General features: G+C 27.2%; 1 protein-coding gene across 1 annotated transcript; it reads right to left on the bottom strand.

Annotated features, from left to right (window-relative positions):
• Positions 1-619: 619 nt before the first annotated feature.
• On the bottom strand, positions 620-11,640 carry LOC145831805 (uncharacterized). Its single transcript, XM_082939147.1, has 9 exons — positions 11,541-11,640; positions 10,466-10,608; positions 9,626-9,792; positions 9,194-9,303; positions 6,920-7,011; positions 5,181-5,309; positions 4,513-4,620; positions 3,339-3,530; positions 620-1,148 (listed from the first exon to the last, which is right to left on the bottom strand). The coding sequence occupies exons 1-9, from the start codon at positions 11,607-11,609 to the stop codon at positions 938-940; spliced, it is 1,221 nt and encodes a 406-aa protein (XP_082795273.1). The 5' UTR covers positions 11,610-11,640; the 3' UTR covers positions 620-937.
• Positions 11,641-11,870: the final 230 nt, after the last annotated feature.

The following is an 11,870-nucleotide window of genomic DNA, read 5'->3' as shown; positions in this document are numbered from 1 at the left end:
TTTTTTAAATTGTATATTCGAGTAAACATTTTCTGAACAAAGATTAAGTTTAAATAATTATAACTTATTTCAATATATTGTTTAATAAAGGCTACATTTAAAACTTGGATATATATACCAATGTTTTTTTGCTTTCAATGTATTTGCATTTTTGTTTTTTAAACTTTGCTTATTTATTTAAGCTGGAATATTTTTTAATTTCGTTTTAACGTTTCTGTAGTTAGAAATAAAACGGCAAATATATTTTTAATTTTCTTAATCAATCAACTCTTTCATTTTAAGCGATGCGTAAGTAGAAAAAGTACGTTTTTCAACTAAAACTTAAGGTTTTTATCTACAAATTTATCTAAAATTTTCTAGTAACTTGGTTTTATGTAAAATAATTAACAAGAAAATGTTATTCGCGTTTTCAGAAACTTTTGATGAACTTAGAGTTACATACCAAGGTATTTATGCTCATCAGCATCATACAATGGTTGTGTTCTAAATTGAAACAAGTTGAAATAAATTAATTGTTTTAAAAAGTTTTTAAATCTTATAAAAACAAACATCATTTTCATGTGAACATGTTTATTGAAAGAAATCAGAAATATAAGTTTAATATAAAGAAAAGGTACACAGAGACCAGATACTCAATAATTATTATAATAGTAATAAAACAATTAGTTAAGCTGCCTAAAACTTTAAAAATAATATTTCAATGTGAACATATTTACTGTAAGAAATCAGAAATAAGAATTTAATGTAAACAGATACAACACAGAGACCAGATACTCAATAAAATTTCAACTCAACAAAGTTCACAGCATAAAAAAAACAAAATGAACGGATTCTCAACGGAGGGAAATTACCTAAAACATAATTTGTTGAAAGAAAAACCACACAGGGAAAAAATTCACTAGACGTCGATATTTGCTTCACAATGGGCGCAGATAGTTCACAGTTGGGGGGAATCACCCACTTCGATGCTTTTCTTCAAGAACTCGGACAGGGGGTCCCCCATCAGGTCGTCGTCGTCCAGTTCCTCGGTGTCGGGGGCGATGCGCGTCACTTTAGGGGATTTTCTGAAGACCAAAGGTCCCTTGGCCCGCCGCTTGCGGTCGCGCTCCGAGTTTTTGGCGAAAGTGGACGGTGTGGTCAGGATTCGCCTGGAAAATATTATTTTCTTTATAATTAACTTACAATATATATATATTTATTCATAACAGTCAAAGACCATAAAGATAACTTTTTGACACACCCCAAATGTAGATTAATTAATACTTCTAAGTCCGATGTAGGTCGCATAGTTAAGGTTAGGATTGACTGCATTAATAAGGCTGTGCGTTTAAGTCTAAACTTATGCAGTGGACTGATACAGACCAAGTCTTAAATTGGTTCACTGGTTTGGAAAAACAAATGTACAGCTTTTTCAAGTTTGATATAGTTGATTTTTATCCTTCTATCAGCTAAAAATTGGTAACAATATCACTAAAATTTGCTGGTATTTTTACTAGCGTACTTACTGAAGACTTAAGTCTAATGAAAAACGCATGTAAATCAATACTTTATGAACAAGGAAACCTGTGGCAAAAGAAGAGAGCAAATAACACCAGCTCTCTTTTTGATGTAGCGCAGTGATCGTTCATGGGTGCAGAGTTATGTGAACTAGTAGGTCTTTTTTTTTTGATGGGTTGAAAAATATCTTTGGTTTAGAAAGAGTTTGGTTGTACAGGGACGATGGTCTAGCTGTACTGCCCAACTCTTCTGGCTTTATAGTTGAAAGGCTAAAAAAACAAACGCACGCCTTCTTCAAGTCTATGGGGTTACGAGTCACTATTGAATCACCAATGTTGACGACTGACTACCTGGATGTGAAGCTCAACTTGTATGATCTCTCCTATATGCCTTATAAAAAGCAAAACGCAAAAATTATGTACATAAATAAATGTTCTAGCCACCCAAAAAATATTATAAACCGAATACCAAAAATAATTAATCAACGTTTAAATAAAAGATCAAGCAACGAAGAAAACTTTTTAAAGACAAAGCAAGATTACGAACTAATAATGAAAAAATGTGGTTACAATGATAAATTAATTTTGAAACAACGGAACAAAAAAACAAAACGACCAATAAAAGTAAAAGAAAGCGAAATATAATTTGGTATAATCCCCCATTCTGTACTTCAGTTAAAACAAACATCGGCAGAGAGTTTATAAATCTAGTAAAAAAACATTTCAATAAAAATAACCCATTATCAAAGATATGTATGGCGAATTTGGAGAGATTAATTAAGTCACATAATCAAAGGATTTTAAACAAAAGTAATTTAATCAAAAATCAGTGTAATTGCGCTGGTGGCTGTAAATATAATTTGAAGGGGGGCAATTGCCGGTCAGAGAACATTATTTACAAGGCAACAGTTAACTCTGACCTTGGAAAGAAGTTCTACTAAGGTTTATGCTCCACTCAATTCAGATTTCGGTATGCTAACCATAAAAAATCCTTTAAAGGTGGTGTATACGAAAATGAAACTGAGCTTTCGAAGTATGTTAGCGGCCTTAAGCGCAAAAACATTGATTTTAAATTAAATTGGGAGATGATAAAAAGAGCACAGCCAATAGCAGATGGTAACAACCCTGTTTGTAAGCTGTGCTTAAAAGAATCAACAGCCGTAATGTATAATTGTATGCGTTAAAAAAGGAAGGTTGTTTAAATAAGAGGAGTGAATTCATATCGTCTTGTCGACATATGAAAAAGCTCCTTTTAAAATACAAAAAATTTTGAAGTATTTTATAGTCAATTAACTGTAGTTTTCGTTAATTTTAGTTGTTTGATTAATTAGATGGTAGATCGATTTTTGTACTGAATATTTGTAATGTACAATGTTCAACCCTTACGTCATATTGTTTTTGTTTTTTTGTAAACTTTTGCATCTTTGTTTACCAAAGTGCTTTTTATTTTAAATTTGAAATGGCTGAAGATTAGAGACAATCTTTTTTGTCTTTACGAAACATATGTTCCAGCATTTTTAAAGTCGTCATTTCAATAAATTATATATTTATTTATATATATATATATTTATTTATATTTATTTAAATTATCTGTGCTGATATTAAAACTTAACATTTTAGTTCTCAGCTGTTAATATTGTATTTTAATTCGAGCAATTTTATTTTAAAAGGTTGATTGTGTACGTGTGAAACTGAATCATTTTAAATGCAAAAATTTTTTAAAAGAGCCTAATGACTAAATTTTTAATGCTGCATTTATATTCAATGCACCTTCTCCATAATTTTTGCAAAATCAACTTAACATAAAAAAACATTAAAATTCAAAAATTTACAATCTTCAACCTGGCAACACGCAGCGTCATCTGGTGGTCGCCCCTCAAAACCTTGATGGGGTTGCTGTGCAGCTGCACGGGCACCACGTGGTCGTCGTTGTCATGGGAATGGATGCGACGGCGCACGATCGGGGTCATCTTGACCAGGTGGCCCAGGTAGATGTGGTAGTTGGTGTACGAAACCTCGGCCTCCAGCTTCAACCTGAAATATCAATTTAATTATATAAAACAAATAATTTTTAATTTCATACAAAAAAAAAACATGTAAGTAGTTAAACATTAAATATACCTTTGATTATTACATAATGTTTTTATTTTCAAGGTTCAACATTCCGACTAATTTTATTTTAGTTTTAATTCGGTTTAATTTGATAAGGTGCATTTTTCGTTAAGTCTCACTCAAAAGTACTTAAACAAATAATAATTAAATGTGCTTTGTTATAGTTTTGGAACTAATTAAAAGATTGAACAAATGTAAATATTATTAATCAATACAGAAGCAATAAGAATTTTAAAAGTTAAATCTATTCTAAAAACCAAACAAATAGAAAATATGTTTTACTGATGTGACGGCTTCAAAATAGCACTCACGTATTTCTGATTTAACAAAATAAAACCTACACCCACTTTTTTCTTATAACTAAACATACATTTTCTAAGATATCTAATATTTAATTCATTCTCTGATTTGATTGTATTAATCAGAATATAAAAAACTTAAGAAGTCAGAACAATCTAAGGCAATGAGTAAAAAAAAAGGTAAAAATTTTAAATACACTGTCTATAATACATATTTTGTATGTGATATTTTTAATAACTTATGATAATAAAAAGTAGCTATGAAAAGCAAGTACTGTTTCTAATAGTAAAAACTTTATAAAATGTGCATTTTAAAACATTTTTAATAAAGTGTTTTAACTTAATGTTAGCAATATAACAAAGCTTTGAAAACTTTTAATATTATCAAATAAAACAGTAAAACATGTTTTTTGTTTAAGTTCATACTAATTAACTGGATATCTCATAAAAAAATTATTTTATCTATGATTATGGTGATATTCTTGATTAAAAGTTTTAGTAATTAAAAGAAAAAGTCTTAGTTGTAGAAATTAATGAGCCTAACAATCAATTTTAAAAGCTAAAATCTTTAACAAACAAATTTTATATCAAAAATTCAAACGAACAATTTCATGGCGAGCAGAAGCCTGTCAATCATTTCTTTCAAGTAACCTCGGGTTTCCTTCAAGTTGTTCTCCTTGCAAAACTGCATGAAAGTGTAGTTGGACGGAATTCTGTATTAAAATTTTTTTAATTCATGCTTGATTAATTCGAACTGAATTAAAATAACCCTGTAGTATTTTTTAGACAGTTAGAAATATCTTAATAGCTTCATTACCGTGAAATAAATTAATAATTACAAATTTAAAGTTTATTTAAATCGACTTGCACGTTAATAAACTATAAAATTTAAATACGACCAATTACATACTCTAGAAAAGCTTGAGGGATTTTTTTTTGGTTTTTAGAAGAATTAAAATTAAACAACACGTCAATAAAACTCAAAAAAAAAAATTGGAAGGAAATCTGTGGATATTTTAAACTTATTACCTAATGTGTCAATTAAGTTGTAAACTTTTAAATATGATCGATAACGTATAACAGATGATTTTGTTGAGCTTTATTATAAAAATTAGATTTCATACTACTAAAAAAGAAATTATTAAATTTCAGGCAACGCAGAGTAAGATGTAACATGTTACCTACGAACATTTTCACAAACAAACAAACGTTTCAATGGTACTTACAAACAAATAATTATTTTTTTAAATATATTTTTTTAAGTATAACAAACGTTCCAATAGAAGACAGGCAGGCCATGTAAGCGACGTGTATAGCAGCTATTTCCCGGTCTTTTCCGTCCAAATACTGGCAAACATCCAACAATTCTATCAATCCGTCGATCTTCTTACTGTGCAGCTCACTAGTTGAATATTTAAATTCTTTTTTTTGGGTTTTTAAAACTAAATAGTTTCTAATAATATTGATTCTTATGATAGTTATCAAATTATTTTAATCTTGAATGAGCCTTTTCATTTAAAGAAATATTATAGATAGTATCTTATAAACTAATTTGCTTATTGAAACTCTTTGTATACCAAATAAAGTGTTTACACTGATTAAGTGAGATTTCGTAGACGTTTTAAAGTAGCAAATTTTACTTTAAAATATTATATAACACATAAATTTTAAAATTAATAACTTGACTTTTAATTTATACCAAATAAGTTAACTGGATTTAATTAGGATTCAGCTAGTAAGAAATTAAATTTTTTCAATCATCATGAATATAATTTATAAAATTAAGAGTTTGTTATATGTGTATTTTAAGAAGTATGTGACAATTTATTTATTTGGAGTACTCATTTTAAAAAACCAATTTTATGCAAGATATGTTTATCCCCTCCCCCCTACTTTTATTTTTCAAATTTAGTCTTATTTTTTACATACTCAGATAAGCTATTTGTTACTTTTTATCACTTGTTAAAATTCTTATTAACTTTTGAGATATAAGCGATCAAAATTGGAGTGTTTAAAAGGTTTTTTATGGGAAGCGCAAACTAAAAGGGCAAAGGTAGACTATTTCACTAAAAACATGTGTCCTGCATAAGTTTTTGAGCAATTATTTTAAAACTTTCTCAGAGAGTCTTTAATAAATTATAATCGAATTCTAAAAAACAGACTTTTTAACTTTTGTAAAATAAAAGTTGTAAAAGAATAACTTTTTTTTTCAATTTTAGCCATAAATTTTAATTTCTATTTTTTCGAAAATTCGCTCATTACAAATTGTTTGTAATACTCTTATGTACATTTCCTGAAAATTTGAATTAATTTGTTAAAAAAATAAAGGAAGAAATATATTTTTATTATTTTTTCAAAATTCAGAGAAAATTTGCATTGATTTTTTTTTTCATTTAGTTTTATAGGATTTTTTTTACAAAACTTGTTATATATCAAAAATTAACTGAATTTATTTATTTTCTACTAACAGTATACTATAGTATATACTCTAAGCTTTTAAATGAGAGCCAATGTTAATTTTTGTAAAAAAAATGTTGGAACCCCCAATGCCCTTAAATACAAGCTTTTAATGCTATAAAATTTATGTTTTTTCTAAACTTTGAAAATTAGACCGGTTTAAAATTAACTTAAAAACTGGATATAAATTTTCAATTTAAAATTAACCTTAATTTGACACTTTAATATCTAAAGATACTTATATATAAATATTTTAGTGTTTATGTACGGCGAAAAAATACAATTTACATTATATTTGGTTAAAAATAACTTTTGTTCTAAGTTTATAGTTTTTCATTATTTTCAGTTATAAACAACTTAAATAAAAATGAACCATATGAAATAGATGTTTTAAATAAAAAATAACGAAAAATTAAGACTATAAATTAATGTTACCTTTATAATTATTTTTTTCAATAGAAAGTTTTCAAAAAGCAGTTTTAGACAAAGTTATCAATAATTTTTACACCAATTTATTGCACACTTGTTGAACTTTTAATACACAAAATGAATTACCTGTTTCTAATGGCATTTACTTTGTGAGCAATCCTTGATATTGTTTGTTTTAAAGTAACTCTCATCTTCGTCATTTCATACTTTTTCTTCACCTAAACATTTTGTTTTCACACTATTTATAAGGTAAAATTTGATAAGAAAATAGAATATGTGTTAATATTACCAATATAAAAAAAAAACCAACTGTACTGTAGTCACCAATTGAACAATTTATTTAAATCAAAAAAATTTATTACAGGGTTGCCACACACTCAGGGAATCTCAGGGAATTTTCAAACTGTAGAAAATCTCAGGGAAACTCAGGGAATTTTGGCATTTTTCTTTTAACTCAGGGAAACTCAGGGAAGTTTTGATTTTTTCTCTAAATTTCAGGGAAGTTTTTGAAAATCTCAGGGAAATTTTTTTCTAGATCTAGAATGAGGTTTAGTTAATCCAGTTTCAATATTTTGTTCATAAATAAGTAGTAATTTTTATTATTTAAGTAGTTATTTAGAATTTTTTTAGCCTTGCGGCTAGTTCTTAAATATTCTTAGTATTAACATTGTAGTTTTTTTTTAGTTTTAAATTTATATTTACTTAAGTAAAATCAAACAGTTTAGAGAAATGAAAGTTGTTGTTAACTATTCATTGAAAAGTTCTAATAAACTTTTTATTTTTAGTTACTTATGTAGTTTAAAAAAAACTATGTTGTACTATTAGTTCTTATTTTTTAAATAATAAAGTTATTTGTTATTTGTTTACAACTACTTGTTTTCAGTAAAAAAAATTAAAATGAATACAGATTAGTGTTGTATTACTTTTGTTAAAAAAATAGAGGTTAAATTTTTGTTCATAAATAATAATTTCAAAAGTAGTATCAGTAATGGTAATTAATTTTTTAGTGTGAATGTTTTAATATAATATCCCAATTTTATAATAATATCCCAAGCAAGTATAAAGATTTAACAAGAGTCCTTGAGGCTGTTTTTGTGCTTCACAATGGCCAGGCAAGTGTTGAACGGGGCTTTAGCTTAAATAAGGAAGTAATATCAACTAATATGGGAGAGATGACAATAAGGTCCCGAAGAATGATCAAAGATCATCTATATGCAAACAGTCTAGAACCAAGCACAGTTGAACTAAGTTTTGAATTGTTAAAATTTGTAAAATCTTCTAGGGCCCAATATTTGGCATATATTGAGCATCAGCTCTTTGCTAAAAATATTCCAAATAAAAGTGATGCTTTGAGCAAGTTAGGAGAAAAAAAAAGTAAACTTACAAAGCAACTCAAATGTTTGAATGAAGACTATGATAAATATACTGCAGATGCCAACAAACAGTCTGATTTAGAAGCAATGAAAGAATTATTAGCAAGAGGAATAGCTGCTAAGGACAACGCAAATAAACTTCAAAATAAAATTAAAACTATAAATTTAGAAATTGCATACTTAAAAAAACAGTATTAAGATTTTTTTATTAGGTAATGTGAAATTGTTTTAAAATCAAAATTATGTTTTCAGTTATTTAAAATAGATTGTGTATGAACATCTAAAAGACATAAAAAAAAATTTAATCTTAGATTATTTTGTATCAGTTGTTAGGTATTAAGTTGTACTTTGATATGAGATATTTCTTTAGCTATTTCTTTAAACTTTCTTTTTGCAGGTTATTTTACAATAATGTTAAGCTTTTAAGTTTTATTTACTGCATTCAGAACAGTTGCTCGGAAAGACATACAAGTCATAATGAAGTTATTATGTATGCATTTAAGTGAGTTCTTCATGTGAAATTATTATTATAATATAATTAAATTTTGTCAATTAAAATGTCAAACAAATTAAACTTTATTCTTTTATGTAGAAAGTTAACTAACAAGTTTACACAAAGTTGTGCAAAAATTTAGTTTTTAATTTTTAATTGGTTTAAACCTTAAAGATTGAGTTTTTGAAAACAGTTTTTTTCATAAATTTAATGCAGAAGCATACACATACAACCTTCCTTTTATTATTAAAGAAGAAAAATGAGAATGAGGTATTAACAATTTGTGTTAGAAGAGAAAAATTTTTTTTTAAGATTTGAAAAACACTCAGGGAAATTTAAGGTTATTCAGGGAAATTTTTGGTCACTCAGGGAAGATTTTTTGGCTCAAAGAGTGGCAACCCTGTTATTATCAACATTTTACAAATTTCTTGAATTGTGAATGTATTTGTAAAACAACGGTTCACTCAATTAAAAATTGAAAATAATTAAATTTCAAACGCTTATCTTAAATATAACAATATTTGTTAGACCTACCTTGGTCACAATTCCCTGCAAACCTTTCACTTTGACGTCCATGGCCTCCGCCACTTTGGACAGGATGACCGGAATGTTCTTCTTTTGAAGCACTACTGTGGTGCAGCACACTGAAACAAATTAGTGTTTAAAAATATATATTTTTTTAAGGAACTCATTGACTTTTTTACAAGTTCATTGTGTTATAACCTAACATAAGAGGATGCTTCAATCTAGAGAGCACAAAAAAAAAACTAGTGCGCAGATATATAAACTGTTGCCAAATATAATAAACATAGCTAAGAAATTTTCGGTAACGTATACAAGAGGTGAAGGCAATTTTCAAAATTAACTGTTCTTTGTATTGATGTTTATACTAGATGTAACAAATAAAAACTCTTATTAAAATCAAACTGCACACGAGCTTTCAATCTGTACACAGTTAAAACCCACCGAGGTACTGCAGCTTGGTTTTTTCCTGCTTGCCGTGGAGTTCACCGAACACGAGCGGCTCGAATATTTTCATGATGCTGTCGTGCACAGTGCCGTCTTCGGTGTAGTTTTGCAAGACCGCCTGCAAGTACGTTCGGTATTTCGTCAGCATCCCGTCCCTGTACAGCCTGTTAAGTTAATGAACATTGTGTTCAGTTGTAGAATTTAAAATATTTAGAGATTCTGGGTTAAGCTGTTGTATTGTTTGTACTTGCTTGCTAATATTAGACAAAGTCGAGTAAAATGTATAATCTTTTATAGTTTTTGTAGGCATAATTTATTGATAACTATAAACATTCAAAGTTTTTAACTTCTTTCATTGCTTTACTCATTGTAATTTTAGCAGTTTTAAAATTTGCATCAACTAAAGTAAGAGATAGGTTTGATTAACATCTACAAATAAAAAGAATTAGTAAAACAACAAAATAAAAATCCTTAAACTCTAACGCTATACATAAAAACTTAAAAAACATACTTTAAACAATTTTTTAGGGTAACATCTTTAACTTAAAAGAAATTTTTTTAATTTTAATTAAACTTTAGTCTGAGTTAAAAATGTACAATTTAAAGAATAAATTTTGTGAGCTAAATAAACTTCATTTCAAGTTTACATAAATATCAATTTTTGTAGAAAAAAAATTATTAGATCAAGAAAAATAATTTTCATATCAAAAGGATTTTAAGCTCAAAATATAATAAATTTAAGCTTACTAAACAAATAAAGTCAAATTTATAGTTTAAATAACAAAAGTAAAATGAAAATTTTGATCATTCAACCAAAAAAAAATTAAATGTTCTTACTTTTTTCTTTCACCCGCATAAAGTAACTGATTGCCCAATCTTATGAAATTGTTGCCTTCTTTATCAACTTTTCTGATACCTTCCGATTGGAAAGCTGCTACTAAATTGAAGTTTCCGATAACAATTCCGCAGTTAGAGCATACCTAGGCATTTAAAACTTATAATGGTTTTCAGTGGTACAATTGTTTACAATACTATTCTTATAGGATAAAAAATGTGTTAGTTTATGTAATTAGTAAAAAAGTGTTTTTATTTTATTTAAAAAAAAACTTTGGTATAACAAGTTTATGAAGAGATATTTAAAGAAATTAAATAAAAAAAACTATCATAATATACTGAAAAAATATAGATTCAATTTTTTTTTAATGTTGTTGTTAAACTTCAACTTTATATTTTTATTACATTTTATGATTTTTTAAATCATAACTGATTTGGTTAATGACAGGGTTTGTGCGCAAGTTTTTTTTTTATTTATCCTGATAGAGACCAATTTTGTCTATATTTTTTAAAGTAGAGAAAATCCCCTTTAAAAGTCATTTTGGGTATTGGGGGGTATTGATTAGTACTATTGTAGTCTCCAACTTCAACGGCTTTATCTCAAAAATTATTTCAAGCTTTGAAAATCTACTAAAAGCAACTTAAAGCTTAGTTACAACTCAAAAAAACAAGACTAAATTATGAAAAGGGCGGAACTACTAAATTCAAACTAAAATCCAATGGATTTTTTTAAATCAAAGGCAAAGGAGCGTTCTCTAGAATAATAAAAAATCTAAGTTAGCTTAAAGGTATGGAAAACAATTGGATCTAAAGTTTAGACTTTTTTTTTAACTACAAAAAAAGCTTTTTGAGCCAAAGTAACCCTCATCTAAATGTGTCTATAAATGATCAGAAAGTTAAAAATTTTACATAGATGTTTTGAACTTTTCTAAACTTTAAAACTAGTCAAAGTAAAACATTATATCAAAAATATAACAGCTGAATAATATAATCACTACTACTAATAACAAAATTACATAATTTATATTAGGGCTAGCATGTTTTTAAAAGAATTTTTATCACATATAAAAAAACTTACACTTGAACCGTCGTCTGTTTCAATAACTTCTAAACTTTCTTTACATTCTGGGCACTCATCATTAGACATTTTAATAAACAAAATTTTAGTGCATGTCAATTTATCTGTAGAAAAATTTAGGATAACTACTTTTATTTTTTAATTGTTACATAAATACCCAAAACAACTATACATTTTCTAATCTTAAGTTAACTTAAAACTTATTAATATTCTACTTGGTGGTAATCAGAAATAATAAGAAGAAAAGTACGAATGTTCCAAACATCAATGAACCTGGTGTGGTGAAGTATTTACTACTATCAATCTTTACATTGGCATTTTTAAGCCTCT

This window comes from Thalia democratica, chromosome 3, assembly GCF_965202585.1.
Source record: "Thalia democratica chromosome 3, ktThaDemo2.hap1.1, whole genome shotgun sequence".
Classification (NCBI taxonomy): Eukaryota; Metazoa; Chordata; class Thaliacea; order Salpida; family Salpidae; genus Thalia; species Thalia democratica.
The sequence above is the reverse complement of the archived record's forward strand: the minus strand, read 5'-3'. Positions and strand labels throughout refer to the sequence as shown.